Below are 17,538 nucleotides of genomic sequence, written 5' to 3'. Positions count from 1 at the left end.
AAATCACCAAAACAATTACATTGATGCTTATTTGATGTGTTACTTACATGTACCAATACAGCTCCATGTTAGTATGATGTCACTTAGTGGACTATCTCATAGTTGAGGACTAACTTGATGATCCTGGGCCAAACCTCCTTCAGGCCACAATTTCTCCTGGAAACAAATGCAACTTAAGTGTTCACAATAATCATGAAATCCTATGCAAAACCACAAAACACATGGAAAATGTAAATGCACAAGCAATCATAAACAGCCAACTTACTTTGTTTAGCAAGTATTTTTCCATATTATCAGGACTATCAGCCTTTAACTCCACTTATTAAATTTAAAGCCTAAAAAGGTGTGTTAAATAACGTTTAATGTCCTATTTAACGTATGTATTATCTATTTAGAAGTGTAATTACCACTCACATTGTTCACGGTGGGGTTGGGCATTATTTTTTTCATTAAATGCTTAACATTGACTTTAGCATTTGTTGTTTGCAGCATTAATACACCCTAAATCAAATATAATAAACCAGGGTAGAACTTACTTGACAGCAACAGCTTGTTCCTCTGCATCAGCCGTGAAGGTCTGTCATTTCCCTCTGTTGTTTTTAATACGACGAAGGTAGCGACTCCGGGAGCCAGCTGTGGCTACCGCTAGTTGAGCTAATAAGCTAACATGTAGCAGCAAGAACAGAGCAGGCCACAACTACAACAGCCTCCACCTTTTATTTACACAAGGGGAAAAACGCCCTCGGTTTAGTTTAACACTTTTACAGACATGTCTGCTGGTTATTATTAAACACAAAGTTACCAACCAGTTTCTTACTTGTAAAGTTGCCAGTTAAAAAAAGAAACAAATCAGACTCACAGCTGTACCTCTCCTTAACTGACTTAACACATCCCCTTGTGTATGTATGTGTGTGTGCGTAAGTGAAAGCAGCGCTGCTTTAGTTTCACAGTGGGCGGCGTTCACGGACTCTTGCTCTCTCGGCTTCCCGTAAACTGGCCCTCCTCTGTAGCAAACGTAGTCGCGATTGGTCTGAGGTTCAAGTGTAGCCGCCGATGTTTTGCTTAGATTACACCACCAGATGGCGCTACAAAACCACATTTTAGAGGTAATAAAATCCCAACGTCTTTTTTTACGTAAGCAGTGAAACATTTGGTATTTCTGAGTAACTGTCTCGGCTGTTAGGTTTCATGGAAATCCATAAATGGCAATATTCCCGAGGCCAGGAAAGGTTGCAAAACAAAATAAAAAGGGGAATAGTTTTTTCTAATTTGACAACTCTAGCTGTCATTCGTTCAAATACTTTTTAAAATATGACTTAAATACCTTTAAACATACAAAGGCAAGAAAAAAAAAGAGTAAGTGAAGGTGACACCATTTTGTGTACAATCGTAATACTTTGCCTCCATCTAGTGGTCAATATTGCACAGAGCATGTTATAAAGTCGGGTAGAAAACATTTTATACATATACTATTTACTAATAACTCTGCAGTTTGTTGTTGCATAGTTGAAAAAATGACAGTTGTATATGCAAACTTTATTTTTTAAAGTTTGACACAAGCTTGGCTTTAGAAACACCTTATTCACAGTTGTTTATTAAATGAAACACCTTTGATACCTCAGTCTTGCTTATCGGTTATCTTCCACAACAATTGTGCGTCTTGGGTAGGTATCTATTTCCACAAATATGTAACGGAACTCATATTTGCCAGTTTCAACATTCTGTAAAAATAGATGTGTTTTTATTTTACACACACAAAAAAAAACAAAAAAACCCCAACATAATTCAGATGAAAATGTTTCATTATAACCATTTATAGCACACTTAAACAAAGTATTAAAGAAAACTAACCTCCTTTGATTCTGAATGCACAGTTCCCTTGAGACCCGGTTCTGAACCTTCAATGTAGAACTTGAGTCTCAAATGCTTCAGTCCATCCTTCTGGAACTCCATGTGACTAAAGGTTAAAACAAATATATACATGTAAAAAATATTAAACACAAGTGCAAAAAAAAAAAAAAAAACAAAACAAACAAAAAAAAATATAGAGAAGAGGACAATGAGTAACTACCTACCTGACCTGCTGCCTGCGTCCCCTGCGAGTGGTCTCGCCATAACATTTGATGGGTTCTCCAAAAGCTCCAATTACCTACACGTACGACAAAAACAACCATGCATTATGGTTATTACACATCTTGGTAATGCATTGAATAGTTAACAATGGCGTGGTGTGTGAGGTCATTCTCACTTCTGGGTTTGACTTGACTATGTTGAAGGCTTTTCCATAAACCTTATTCGGACTAGAGGAAGAGAACAGCTCCTGGAAAACTACATACAACAGCCCCCCTAACAAAGATGGGGGAAAAAAACAACATTCACTTGACATAATGTGGTGATGAAGATTCAAAATGATGAATAAAAGCTTAATATACCTGTTACTCCAAGGCCGACGAGAATAACAATCAAGTAGGTGAAGTCTCTGCCAGCATTCTTCACTGTAAACAACCAGGGTTGAAAGAATTTAGAACATGCGCAAAAGTAACAACATGGAAAGTTCTCAATGTGTGCTTTAACAGCTCCCACCCGTCCACACAAGGGACTGGTCACAGCATCATTTTTGCTAAACAAATGACCACTAAAAATTAAACATTTTGTGAGAACCTGACTCATTTTGTCTTAGATTAAATTGTAGATATTAGATTTCATAACAAAAACGTCACTTTCCGAATAAATATATTTATTTACTATAAAATAAATAAATTATATGTACATAAGAATATTCCGTACCTTTCTGTGCAGCTGAAGACGCCGGACTACCACCCTGAAACCTGGACACCGACTTGTCTCTGTCACCGGAACTGATCTTGTTCCTGAGCCTGAAGTCCACAGAAAAACAGCGTGCTGTGTTCGCCTGGTTGATGCAGCACAGAGTCGGCAACAGAGAAATAGGAGCCTCAGTCCTTCTGTGGAAGGTCGGCATGGACACGACAGTGGACACGGTCCTGTGTGTGTGCACCAGATAACCGACCTGTGTCGCCCTGTACTTCTGCTGCAAACTCCTTCTCAGGGCTCGGACTATCTGGTTATAAGCCATGATTGTGGGCTCTGACACAGACAGAACGGGTTCTTTAAAGCAGTAATAAAGGTTAATATTTAAAAAGGGTCGATCTAATTGAGGCAGAGTAATTAACCCTCAAAACTACATGACTCAAATAAATCGAATTAAAGTGTCGGCCATGGTTCCTTGTTTGGCGCACGCGTTTGACGTCACTTTGACGCCAGTGGGTCATCATGGGAAATTGTGTACCATAGCCTCAAACATGAAACGAACAATTTACTTTAACGTTCACACCTGTGGTCAATTGAGTGTGTACATGTACAGCTTTTTCCATAACCATTTCTTTCTAATTGTATTCTTTTATTTAAACATGTTTAAACACATTCGTTTCTAAACCAAAAATTTAGTTTAATGAAGTTAAGTCAGTCACAGTTATGTCAGTAAACATGTTTTTTTATTGAAAACACATGTCCAGCATTTGGTCTTTAAATGTTAATGGATTTTAAAATACAATGGAATTAAGAAATATTTTAAAAAGACTCAAACATAAATAAAAGTTAATGTTAGGATATCAGAAAAGGTGTTGTTATAATTGTTAGTCGATGGATTAGTAAAACCATTCTGACACCCTTTTATTAAATTCACATGACTTTATTTCATACATCCTAGTGTTCTGTCTTCTCAACAAGGCTGTTGGTAATTGTTTAGATATTTATAAAAAAAAAAAAACAACCTTATAGTCTACTGTTAAAACATGGCATGAAAAAATATAATTGAAATGCAGCAGCTAAAATATGACATCTCATATTTTATGGTTACATGAAAAATACTAAAACCTGATTTTATGTGTGTGTGTCATAAACAGTTTTACATTAAAGGTTGTCTATTTCCCAAAAAAAAAGAAAAAAAAAAAAGGGCAGGTATTTAAAAAATTATCAATGTTCCATGGCTCGTCAGTTCCAGCCAGTCGCGGAGCACGGGGAGGGGAAAATGCACCTCTGTGATCCATAGGAAAGACATGAAACATGACGCATACACCACAAACCTTTTTTTGTTTTGAATTTTCTCATCACAACACTCTACACTGGTAAAGTCACTGAGGGCCAGAGTTCACTCAAGATGCATAAAGGTGGGAAACCTTAGCTCCAAATGTTGTCAAACTTGGCAAGATGCAGAAGAATGATGCATCTGTCTGATGTATCTGCAAAGAAATGAAAACACCATTACTCCAAGTTTCCTCTGAGCTCTTCCGTCTTCTCATCTGCTTCCTGGGCTGCTGGTTCTGACTTCAGTAATGATGTTTCCTCCTCCACCTGTGGAGAAGGTGAATGGTGTGTTCGTGCAAATGTATGCAGAGTTCTGTGGTTGCGGGTATTTCTGACCATCTGAGATAGTGATGCTGACACAGACAACACACTGAACAACAATGTTGGTGTAGAAAAGAAAAAAACATTTTATTTGGAATCTGCAGGATCATGAGTGTGCTGATGTACATGAAGGGAACATAAGGTGGGATGCATGGATGTAGTGGTTGCAGTACAGTACATACATTGAACTTAATCACATAACAGTGTACACAAAATGGAAAAATACTACAACACTGTCACATCAAGAAAATCATAGAACTGGACCGATGACAGATAATAAGGAAGAAATGCAATACACAAGTGTATGCATCACATGTTTCACATGTCACTCTAGTCAGGGTTGAACAAAGTTTTTCAAAGTAAAATTCTTACTCGAGCGAATTCTTTTCACCATAAAATGTGCGGCACGTTACAAAGTTTCACTAGGACAAAGTTAAAAGGTACTTTAGTTTGTTTTGGTTTCAGATTCCTAGGAATACTTTGTAGGATATTTCCTAAAACCATGGATGAGAGACTGGGATGTCCGTGTTCACATTTTGATGACACAATAAATGGCAACTGACAGGAAGCCAGTAAAACAAGAAAGAAATGAAACGTCACTGTTATGTTTTCCATAAAGCATCAGTGAAATCAGCCCTGTAAGATTGTAACTGTAAAAAGTGTCCTTGGTTCAACTGGCCTTAGTAAAAAAGTTTCTCCGATACAAAGATACTGAGCTCCAACAGTGGAAAAGAGTTAGAAGAAAAGCAGACAGAGTAAATGTGTCTGCAGAACAACAACTATTTCTGTCTGTACGGCCAATAAAACTGAACTAAGTAAAAAACAAGTTTAAAAGTGTTTGTCGAAATAAAAACGGTGAGTTTTATTCCTGCCTTTGTATTTATATCTAGGGTTTGCTAATAGCTGCATGCACGCTAATTAATTAACTTTATGTAATGTACTTACATTAAAAAAATCTTACTGTTGGACTATAAGAAAAATGAACGTGTTCTAAACTAAGTCCCAGATGCTTTTATACAGAGCGGTGCATTTTTTCCAACCACACTTTTTTTTTCTTTTGTGAAGGAGATTTTTTTCTAATGCAAGGTGAAATAATATATTATAAGCTCCATTAACAACAGAAAAGTATGAAGTAAAGCATAGAAAGAGATGTAGTAGTAAAAACATGTATTCTGTATATTAGCTTGGTAAGCCTGCATGACTATTGTATTTGTGGACACTGTGTTGTTATATAATGGATGCATATATGGGAATCATGCAAAACCATACAGCCTACTTTAACTGTCATGTCAAATCAACAGCATAGGACCATTTCAATGTTTTTCAACTGTTTGTCATAAATAAAGCTTTGCTCCAACCCTTAATAAGAGGCGAACACCCCTCCCCATGTGGGACAAACTGACTTCATTGCTATTAAATAATATTATGTTTGATCATTTAAATACATGCCTTAAAATTAAGTTGAAATGTTTCATCACATTGATTTTGTTCTCAGTGCTGAATCTATGACAAAGACAGACATAATCAATGGCTACGTCCATGTATTTCCAGTGAGACCACAAAAATCTGGACACTCTACGGTACGTAAAAGCCGAAACTGAAATCAAACTGTTGACTGATAAAAACCAACGGCGCCCGCGGCTGCCGTCTGTGTTCCTCTTTGTACGAGGAGGAATACACATTCACTATCCGTCAGTGTTGTCAAAGTGTCCCTCCGACCAAAAAGCATCAGCACCAGCATCAGCATGGAGCTGACGTAAATCTCCACTCCTCTCTCTCACATGTCAGTGACGCCTCTTCCACCTGATCCAGGATTTCAATAGTCTCAAGAAGTCTACATGATGGAAACAATGGAACAAAATGTAGAAGATGAGCGTGCATGAGCACAGACATGGACACACACTCAAATGCATACACAGAACAGAGCAGCATAGTGTAACAAAAGAAGACAATAGAGCTGTGTGTAGTACTTCATGTGAACGCTCCACTGTACTCAGGTATATTCATTCATGTTATTATGTAAGTAAATACTTCAGTGTTTTTCAACCTTGGGGTCGGGACCTCATGTGGGGTCACCCGGAATTTAAATGGAGACATTCAAAATGCCTAGTATTACTACTAAAATTATAAAAAAAAAATTCAACTCATTATTACTATTTTAAAATTATGATTCAAAACCACAAAGAAACAACTTTCTGCTCAGTAAGCAATTCTTCAGAGCCTACACATGAAATCTCCGACACGGACTCGTATTTTGTGCTTCAGAAAAAATCATCTCAAAGTCTAAAGTTTGCAACAACTACATGCAATGTCTACAGAGGAACCTGTGTGATGAGAAAACACTGCAACTATTTCACTATCCATTATGTGCTTTACTTTAATTGAAAAATACCAGTTTGAGTTATGATAATTGCTAACAACTTGAAATAAAAATGCTTCAAAAGGTCCATGCGAGTGAATGAATATCCACTGAATGATGTGTGCGTATGTCCTCCAGCAAGGACATACAGTTACCTCCAGCATCACAAACACTTAAAAGACTCACTCGGAGGACAAGATGGCTGCAAGCAAGGAAGCCATTTTGGTAAAAAACAACACACACACATAAAATATAGATATAAACTTGTGCAAAAAAAAACAACAGAAAGTAAGATTTTAATTTGAAAAAAATATAAAATAAAATAAAAAACACTGACTGGAAAATGAAGGCCACACAACAACATGTAAAAAGGTTGATTGCTGGATATTGGTGCTTACCTTGAGATTGTCTCTTAGACCCTAGTTGTGTTGTACTCTGATTCATGTTTGCTCAAAGAGCCAATGAGGCAGAACCTGAAATGTTACGGCTCTTTCATTTAACATCATTTTTTTCTTTTGCAAAAAAAAAAGAACATTCTGTGCTACTGTACATGACAGGAATTGCTGACTAGCTTTTGCTCATCGTAAGTCTGAAAGTCTTGCATGCAGTGGTACGGTCGAAAACGCCAGGGGAGGGCCAGGGAGGGCACATTTAAAGTGCATGCGGGAGAGAGGTTGCATGTACAAGTTCCTTTTTCAAAGAACAGTGCATTATTGTCGTTTTTTTAAAGATGCCAAGGTGCACAGTAAAATTTTAGGTATTTTTAAGTTTATGTTGGGATAATCAGGCACCAATTCGAGCTCTTGTGCTAACAGCCAAGACTGATAACAGATTTTTAACTGGAATGAATTATAAAATTTATATTACTATATATTATAAATAATGCAACTGATGTAAACGTCTCATTTAAGTTAAAAACAGACTAGAAATTCTTGGCGTGTTGAAGGACGAGCATGCAACAGGTGGCGCAATCTTAGTCCTTTGTAAATGATGCATTTTCCTTAACAAAAAGCAGAACGAAAAGCAAGATATAAAATGTAATCAGAGAAAAAGGGGAGAGCAAATCTAAAGTAAGAAGGAAATTAAAAAGTAACTTCCACTCATTCATTTTTACTATCATTTACTTTACTTTAAGGTTGTTGATCTCCCCTCATTATAAAAATCGACAGATACGCACCGCTGTACTGCCTTTTCGTGGCGTGAAAGCCGGTGGCTGGTGCTGGGAACTTCTTCCAGGTCGTCGTCAAGGTCACATCCATTGTCTGCTGCCTCTTGTGAATAGCTGTGCTTCATGACCATGATGCTCCTGCGGTTTCCCGTGGTGGGCAGCAGGGGCCTCACTGACATCGGTGGCTGTGGAAGATCTGTGAGCAGGGCTGCGGCTGCAGCATCCCGAGCGCACAAGTTTCCGCGGCTACCTCGTCCACTGAGTGATAGCTGGGATATGTGAGCAGACCCAGGGTTTGAGGAGGTTGTCCCACAGTGGTGATCATGGACACATCGTGATGAGGCACGGCGGAGGGCATGGTAGTTCTCAAAGTCCTCTGCCAGGTCTACAAAGTCTGCAGATGCGGCTGCAGTGGCACTGCGTAAGGTGCACAGCTCATAATGTGGCGGCTCAAAGACCTCCTGGAACATGGTGGGGTCAAAGTCCTCACGCCGCAAAATGTACTTTTTGCGCGGCTGCTTGATCTGCACTATGACTGAGACTATGAGGAGGATGAGGACGATGCAGCAGGTGACGCCAATGATAGTCCCGTTGGTGTTGTTCAGGTTGTCAAGGATGTTGGCTTTCCTTTTCTCTGTGGAAGACGCACAGGCAGCAAAACAGAAACAGAAAGTTTAAATCTTAAATTAGCCAAAGAGGATTAATACCACGATTAAAAATCACATCAGACTTAACACGTCCTTCTCTCACTGCCCGATGGCTTCCTTAATTTTGACTTTTATTTTCATCATTGGTTGGTAAGTATAACTGAGCATATGTTTAACCAAAGGGTTTTTGTGCTGATTTAAACAGTGCAGTTTGGATTGTGATGTTTTACTTCATCATTACAAAAATACAATACCCTCCAGTTGATTAGAAAATGTTTATTCAAACAGTACCAGCATTTCTGGCCAGACCGGCTAATGACTTATTGTGATTTTATTCTTAAGTATTGTATAAATGTTTAAATTATGTAAAAACAATGCAAATTATCAATGTGTGGCGCTTCTTAGCACTGTGCAAAATGATCCAGTTATAAATGTCTTAGCTTGGGATAAATCCTACCATGTCCTACAGTGGAGTAGTTCTGTTTTTGGACATCTGGAAATACTGTCATCATGATAACTGACACATATGGTACACATATTTACCAGACCAAACCGTCACAAAAATTTAAGTTCTAGGGAACCACAGTACTAAACCGTCACAAAAATTTAAGTTCTAGGTTTAATTTAATTCCTTTTTAGAAACCCTAGCCTGTTTGGTTGAACACAACATTGATAAACTTGCAGATCCCTAATACAATAATGGTCATTAAAAATCAAGCAACAGAAGACACAATAATACATCAATAATAGTGCAGTCTTTGGCTAATACTGTAGCCTGATGGTATTTGATGAAAACACACTGCAGATTCAGCTGTAGAATATAGATCATGTCTGCAGTTGTCAGCAACATCTCTCACATAAACCTTTAACAGTTGCATTCATTTGAGAGAATCTGAAAGGGCTGATGTATCTGTTTTTTTTTCAACAACTCTGACACAGTAAAAACAAATTATTGTTATTTCACTGCCAGCGCTGTAGCAAAAGAGCAGAGGATCAATGTATAGATCTCTGTCTTTAAAATGCTGAGGCTTTCATAGTATCACATTGTAAGTGAGTACACAGGAACTTGTCCCTGTGAGATGAGGAAACCGAAATGACAGCAGCTTCCAAGAATAAAGGCAAAGCCATGACTGCATGACAGCAGTTCTTGGGCATCAACCTGGTGGGAAACTTGACAACATGGACCTTGCTAGTACATGTGTTGCAGCCCAGTTTATAAATTTATAAAAAAGAGAGAAATGTTTTTCTTGATGATTTCTCTTGATGATTTCTAATATAACCTCCCCCCCAAAAAAGCTGATTTACTGTACAAACAAGTAAGATCGCTGTCCGTGGTGCTGAAATCTGGAGCTCTTGTCAAACAAAAGAGAAGCCTTAATCAGTACTTTGGATGTTTTTTTTTCATGTTTCTTCTTATGTCCTCTCCCACAGTGCTGTGTTCTATTATCAAAGAATATGTGGGGGAAAATCAAGTTACATCTCACCTTTACACTGGTTCTCATCCCAGGGGTAGACACAGTTCTGCATGCCATTACACACCAGTGTGTTGTTTATGCACATGTTGCTGTGGCAGAAGAAGGCATCTGCTTCACATGGAGCTGGAAAAGTAATGGGAAAAATTCATGTGATCCACACCACAAGACCTATAACAAACTCCTTTGGTGAATTTCATGGATGTTTTTTTTCAAAAACCTGCAGTCCCATCCTTAATGGTTTAGTAAATATGTTCTATCTATTTGACATATACATAACTTAAAAAGCAAACACCACAAGACCTATAACAAACTCCTTTCTACAGTATGTTTAAACCCTAATGACTCGCTGCACAGACCATATCAACACATAACCAGATGATAAACATGAGACAGAATGTTCTTGATCACATGACATCTGCCCTTGCAGTGTGACCTGCATAAGACATAAAACCGCTGTTGACTCCTCCTACCTTTCAACACACATCAGGATCATTGGCCTTAAATCAGTCTGATAATGCAGCCGTATCCATCATGATCAAGCTGTGTTATTGAAAACAAAGGTGCCCTTGCTTTCATGAACCATATCGTTCCAATGATCACATTAATGCAGAAGACTCCTGTGATATTACAGCACTGTGGTGACGAGGTAAATATGTACAGTATCATATAATGTTGTTGAAAAACTCAACCCACAATGGCAGCGACGTTGTTTTAGGACACTTTCTATTATAAATAGGGCTGCAAATGGAGATGGAAATGGAAATGGAGAATGGAGATTGTTGTTCACATTTCTGAATATGATTAAACGGTTTTCTGTCGCTGTCCTCCGCTCTGTGAGGCTGATCTGAAGCAAACAGGAAGTGTAAGCCACTGCAGATGTATGCTGGGATAGTATTCCAAGCTTTATTATCTTTTAAAAAAAGTTATTTTAAGCTTGAGGTGCTTAAAAAGTTGTAGTTTGCAGTTTGCAGTAGTACTGTAAATGACAACATGTATATTTGAGTAGATCATATTAACCTATTGATCCAACATGGGGGAAATTATCAGGGAAGGACTGATCTATGATTAAATAATTGTTGGAAATATTCTACTGTAATAGTTGTGTTTCACAGGAAGGCTCCTCTACTGTTATGCTAATTTATTCAAGGATTTACCTATGCAGAAAAGTAAAAAAAACAAACACAATAGCACATACTGGTGGTGATTCCAAATGCCCTGAGGTGTACTTTGTCATGGAAGTGAACAAAAGCAGTTTCATAGTGGAGACTCTTCCTCTCACCCTCTCTCTGTCCATCTCCCTCCTTCCTCTCCTGTGTGCCTCACCTTCCTCATCTCTTTTTCCCCCTCTCCACTCAGACACACAACATTGGCACTTCCTTCTATAGGGTCTTGGCAGCAACAAGGCAGTACCGGGGACTATTTGACAGTGTTACCACTGTGATGTATGGCTGTTTTCATCCCAGCCTCCATCTCAAGTGAATAATAACACACCAAATTAGAGTGACTTATCTCTATCTCTGTGTGTCCCACTCCTGTCCTGTCTGGGATTTTGCCAGCATTTCTTGGGGCCCGATGGCTCTTGGTAGTTCCTATCCTGCTCTCTCTTCTTTCCTTCTACGATTTTTCTCCCTTTTTTTAACACCGTAAATGCCATAACTGCCATATTTTTTGTTGACAATCACCAGAGGGAGCCCTTTCCCATCCGGCTGCCGAGTCTTCACTTCTCCTCTTTACAGTACAGCGTGAGACCAGGTAATGAATGGAATGCAGTACATACTAATCTGCTGCAAAATTAATTTCAAGACTGCCCGCACTGAAACATTTGCAGTCATTGCTGAAAGCATAAATTAACTCCTAAATGAGTGGCTGATGAAACCACACTTGGAGTCTCTACAGATATTTTGCACTGAAGTGCTGGGAGACATGCATGCTTATAATGGAAATTTCCTCCACTTAACTTAAATAAACAATATAGATTTGTGTTTTTTTAGTTTGGTTTAATTGGAAATTAAATTAACTATAATAACCGTGTTGTGTATTGGAGCGGAAAATTATGTATTTGCTACGATATTTTTTGTGATTATGTCAAAGAGATTTTTTAGGTTGCGACGGAAGGAAAAGATTTGATTTATTTTTTTGTGAAGCTGTTTTTAAGCTCTGATGATAAGCCCACTTGTTTTTTCTGTGTATTCTAGTACACTTATTCCCAAATGAATCAGCCTTGGAACACACATTCATCCTGAAGCATTTGGTCTTGACCCAATTATTATAACCATTTTTAACAACACAATGTAGTAAAGCTGAATATTTTGGGGCCTAAACTACAGATCACTAATATTCATAATCCTGTATCGTATGCACTGTTATGAGTAACATAGTAATTAACGATCATATAAACCTCATGTGACACCGGACCCATCCATACATCTACAGTTAAAGTTTTCATTAATGCAGCTTAATTAAATACGATTTGATTAAATTATAGTTTGCAATGAAATTACAAGCACCGTTCTAATGTTCTATGTAGAACAATGGAAAGCAGCAAGTCACGGCACTTGTCTCTGTTTGTATTCATGAGGCTAACGCCTTAATCTGCTTGTTCTGGGGTTTTACATCGCAACCACAGTAAAAATAAAATCACAAAAGTACGTTCATGCTGGTGCTTTCTCTCTCTCTTTTATCTCTCTCACACTTATTATTTGTGTGTGTCTCTCTCTCTCCCTCCTTGCTGATCTCCAGTTTAAACAAGTAACTACATTACATCTGTTTAAAGCATATTTAATTGATCAAATAAGAGGAAAAAGGAGCACAACTGTGATCCACTTTCGGGCCCTAACCCACCACTCTAACCCACCGCTCTAGTAAACCTGTCAGTGGAGATGATGTTATCTGGTAGACGTCCTAATAAAGACCACTGATGTTGGAAATATCACTGCGCTCTGTTGGTCTTGAAAGCTTTCACCCATAAAATTAAGAAGGTTCACAAGAAAAGACACGGTTAGTGTAGTGAAGCTAAAGAAGAATTTCAGGAGAAGCCCAGGAGACAGGTATTACCAGATGAGGCGGAACATCCGCTGACAGCTGAGATCCAGTAAAGAATCGCCACAGACATTAATAGCTTTTAATGAATTAAAAAAAAAATCAGTGTCAACTGTGTGTGTGTGTTCTGTGGTTGGTTGTTTCTTACAGTTATAAAAGGATTCAGATTCAAGGTTATGGAATTGAGTGTGCTAAAGAAAAACACACAAAAGTAAAGCCACAGTTCATTGGAGCATTGGAATCCCTTAGCTTGTATGTCTCTGCTTCTCCAGCGTCAGTAAAGTCGGTTAGAGTTTAATTTAACAGATGCTAGCTTCTGTCTAAACTCATAAAAAAAGTTTTAGAGCAATAAGTAAAAAAATATTACAATAATACCAATTAATGTGATTGGACACCATTTTAAGATCATTTCAAGTTGTTATGTAATTATTTGGTTTCTACATTTGTCGTTTATAAACTAAGTTTTGTTGCAATTCAGTCGAGTGTTCAGCCCTGGCTTTTATATAATTATTAAGACTCAACATCTGTCCTGTTGTGATTCACCACTGACTCAGACATGTCTGTCATTAAGGGGATTTTACTAAATCTGGTCACAAGTATTCAAAGCTACGTGTCTAACTTAACCGAAAGCATTTGAACGATTAAATAAAACTTTAACATTCAGCTCATTGACAAGGCCTTTCAAACAGCATTCGTAGCAGTCCCCAGCAATGACAACAGGGGGTGCTGCTTGTTATGCAGAATTGTACTTGGGCATTAGGAGGTACATCGTGTCCAATAATGTCTTGTCAGAGACATTTTTTTTCTGGGGTTCAGTCGTTGCTGTAAGGCTCTTGTTTGAATGAGAAGCCAAATATGAATAATATCAGAGTCAATTAATCAAAGTCAGGACAGTCAGTGCATTTTTTAAATCAAGAATAATTCTGCAAACGAGTGTGTCTTTGTGTGTGTGTCTACAAAGACAAAAAGAGATTTGTGGAAGCAGCAGGTGTGAAAAGAAAAAAGGATAAAACAAAAAATAATAATGAGGCTCACGTTTGGGAACATCCTTCCTCTACCAGAACAACTTACTGGGAGTCAGCAGGTATGAATGGTCCTCTAAAAGCTACTGGTCCCACTGGGATCCAGCTAGTGTGAAGAAATGTATAAAGGCTTAGGTTGTGCGGTCGCCAGGGAACATTTACTCTGAAAAGTGCTCTGTAAGCTGCAAATCTACTTAATGCACCTGTAAGCCAATATGCGCGAGCGGCGCACACTTGCAGTCGTAAGCACAGTGGCTTTCTTTAACGGGATCAGAGGATTAGACAACATTTGTTATGTATGTGTATCACAATGCTTATTTAGCTTCCTAACTTGTTTCTGATACGTTTGTTTCAATGGTTTTATTTTCGTCTCATTAAGAGAAGAATATTATCAGACCGTCACTATCATTTTAGACAATACAGTATTTGAAGAAAACTGAGTCAAATATAAATATAATAAAAATAATAAATATAAAATTAAAAACAAAGACAAATAAAACTAGACCATAGTTAACACAGCCAAATGAACGGAAAGTGAGCAGAGCTTTTACACCAATAGCCCATTTCAATTGATATAACAATCAAATTAACACGCACAATGTTGGTTAAATAACTCTCTTGAATAACTTCCGTGTTGTAATTGATGCATTATAGCTCTATGGCACCACAGGCTTTTATAGTTATTATACAAGTACAAGTTGTGAATGTACTTCCTTTAAGAAAGCCACACTCTGGCTCCACAGTACAAGTCATAGCACTCTGCTCTGTATGGTCCCTGAATTATTGTAGGATTCTAGAACTATAAAGTGAATGAATTAATTTTATAAAAACCTTAAGACAGGGTACGTCATAAACAACTCAGAAGAACAACTCTAATTGTAATTTTATTCTGCCCCATCTTTTACTAAATCACATAAAAAAAAACTTGACCTCAAGTCAGTAAACTCTACATCACCTTCTGACTGACAGCATATTAGAATAAGCCGGAAGACTCCACAGGTCCCTGAGTGGAATACTGTGTTCCATCGTTTCATAATTCAAAAATGAAAACAAGGTGAAAGCGCACACCAGAGTGAATCACTTGTTCTACGGTGTATGCCTTCACTCTCTCTCACACATACCAGTTCATTGGCAGGTTTGACACGGTTGGTGCAGTGCTGCTGAGCAGTGGTGGATGTAGCTCTGAAGGCTGAGGTCTGACTGTGGATCGCCTGAGTGACTAAGGCAGCAGCGTTGCCCCGGCAACAGCACATCCTAGCTTTGCTTGGTGAAAAGGCCTTACAAAAGGGACACTGACTTCACAACACAAACAACTCTGCTGCTGCAGCTGCTGTCGCTGTCATCTGCTGAAGCAAGTGACCAAAATATCACATCCTATCACTACAGCATTCTGTAAACATCGGTGCTCGTGGTGTACTAGACACTCCATGTAACCTGCAGTTTCTCTGTCTGGGTTTGATGATTCGGTGTGCGCTTATGAGAACTGTGTGGTACCTATAAAAACTCGTACCGGCTACTTATAAGCCCCAGAGCAGCCAGGTCCACGTCACTGCTATAAAGAACGCCCTCCACAACCTCTATCAAAACAATAAGCTCCATCATTAAAACATGCTTCTTTTTTTTTTTTTTTAATGGCTGACGCAGACTTTGCCTTTCAGTGTTTTTTTTTTTAAATCCCTGCGCCCTTTCAAAATTTAACAATGCACTCGTTCTACCTGTGGTGCCTCAGCAGATCTAAGAAAAAGAGAAAAAAAATCCTTCTTTTATGTTAAGACAAAATCACCCAAAGGCCATATTCCTTGTAATAGGAATCATGTTCCATGGCTTCCTGCTTGGGGCAGATTAAATGGTCGTAAAACTAAATGGTATCCACTGACAGCATCTTTCAAATGAAGAGTATCTGATATCAATCTTCATAAATGTGGTCTCCGCGTCTCCATCTACCATTAATCACAACCACTGTCCATTTCTGCTTTACAACAGTGTCGCTGTGATCTGATTAACAGATCGCATCAGTTGATCTCGTCAGGGTGTTTGCAGTAAAATACCTGGACGATTACTGGGATGTGTGAGTGTAGATGTGGGCTCTCAGAGTGCACTCTTACGTTCTTGGTAGGTTGTGAAAAGGATGCGAAAGCGACTCTTGCGGCTGGCCTCGTCCGCCCACATGCGGATGACACCCAGCGTGGAGACGAGCATGATGTCATTGGCCACGGTGGAGCAGAACTTGCTCTTGAGGTCTTCCACTGAGCTGAGAGGAAACAGAAGAACATTGGACGACATTGTAAATCAATGATTTGCCATTTGAACGTGGTTGAAAACAGAAGAGTTAATGAGTTAAAAAGTCATACCTGCCGCCGTCGTACACTGCTACAAAGTTGCGCTTGCACTCGTTGGAATTCGCCATTTCATAGTCGAGAAAACGCAGGTAGATCTGTGAATTGCCAGAAAACAGGCAGAAGATAAAACGGGGGGAAATGAAAAAAGATAAAGTCAGGTGAATTAAGAGATGATATATTTGCTTGTGACAGTGTTTAATGAATAAAGCGAGTAAAACAGGAAAGAGACAAATGGGAAGGATTTCAGCTCCATTATGGTCTCTGCATCTTATTTGTTATCCCGGCGCCTGACGGAGCGGCGTTTTAATGAAATAAGACTGACAGACTGCAGCTTGTACAAAGTCATTACAGACGCATATCAAATGAAGAGTCGGAGACAGACAGAATCTATTAGCTTTGCGCTCATTATCCATTTGTGTTGGGATAAAGCATTACACAGAACCCAGCAGGCTTTGAGTGTGTATGCGAGGAAGTGTTACCCACTCACAGTCAATTTAGCAAAGACGGTTGCTGTTATTTAAATAGCGGTTTTATTGACAGACTTGCGGAGAGTCTGGAGTTTAAAATGAAGACTATGAAGACAAATGATGTTATTTAATCCTTTGTTATACCAAAGATCTGCTTGGCTAATAACTCTGACCCCTTCACAACAGCTTCTCAGTTACTTCTGTCTTATCACCTGTCACTCATTCATCAAGCTGAAACCACCCAATCACAGCCACAGTTCTGGTTGGCTGCACACTGCACTCACCATCATTAGAGTTAATGAGTGGGACACTCCCAAACTGTGACATGGAGGACCGGGACAACAAATGAGCAGAGCTGCATATTGAGAATGATAATGGACCAAACAGTGTCAACTTGGATCCAACGACATGACAAGTGAAATGGACTGAAGGGTGAAAATAAGCTGGACAAGTCCTCTGAGGTCTGACGCCACAGTCGATCATTTCCAGTTTAATTACATAGTCAGATTTCTTCACAGCGTTGGTGAAAATGAGACTGAAGTAAGATTTTTGGCAGAATCAGGAACGACACGGAGCAAAGAGACGGCTGTGAGCTTT

The 17,538-nt window shown here is 38.7% G+C and overlaps 2 protein-coding genes across 7 annotated transcripts in view; both read right to left on the bottom strand.

Moving 5' to 3' along the window:
* Positions 1-698: 698 nt before the first annotated feature.
* On the bottom strand, positions 699-3,274 carry timm21 (translocase of inner mitochondrial membrane 21). Its single transcript, XM_025054463.1, has 6 exons — positions 2,788-3,274; positions 2,433-2,495; positions 2,249-2,346; positions 2,076-2,149; positions 1,852-1,957; positions 699-1,721 (listed from the first exon to the last, which is right to left on the bottom strand). The coding sequence occupies exons 1-6, from the start codon at positions 3,092-3,094 to the stop codon at positions 1,629-1,631; spliced, it is 741 nt and encodes a 246-aa protein (XP_024910231.1). The 5' UTR covers positions 3,095-3,274; the 3' UTR covers positions 699-1,628.
* A 274-nt stretch (positions 3,275-3,548) lies between these two features.
* Positions 3,549-17,538, bottom strand: part of neto1l (neuropilin (NRP) and tolloid (TLL)-like 1, like) — a 56,118-nt gene continuing 42,128 nt past the window's right edge. For 2 of the 6 annotated variants that reach the window (XM_017031754.2, XM_017031758.2), the window contains exons 8-12: positions 16,487-16,569; positions 16,241-16,386; positions 10,084-10,197; positions 7,962-8,586; positions 4,580-6,259 (exon numbers count right to left, since the gene is read on the bottom strand). In XM_017031754.2, the coding sequence (XP_016887243.1) occupies positions 6,166-6,259; positions 7,962-8,586; positions 10,084-10,197; positions 16,241-16,386; positions 16,487-16,569 (1,062 nt within the window). In that variant the 3' untranslated portion in view covers positions 4,580-6,165. Of the gene's footprint in view, positions 4,260-4,579; positions 7,258-7,961; positions 8,587-10,083; positions 10,198-16,240; positions 16,387-16,486; positions 16,570-17,538 lie in introns of those variants that run through there. The other 4 variants (XM_017031756.2, XM_017031755.2, XM_017031757.2 and 1 more) reach the window with 4 other exon arrangements.

The sequence above is a fragment of the Cynoglossus semilaevis genome, chromosome 3, assembly GCF_000523025.1.
Source record: "Cynoglossus semilaevis isolate Cse_v1.0 chromosome 3, Cse_v1.0, whole genome shotgun sequence".
Classification (NCBI taxonomy): Eukaryota; Metazoa; Chordata; class Actinopteri; order Pleuronectiformes; family Cynoglossidae; genus Cynoglossus; species Cynoglossus semilaevis.
Note: the sequence above shows the minus strand (reverse complement) of the source record. Positions and strands in the feature narration are given on the sequence as shown.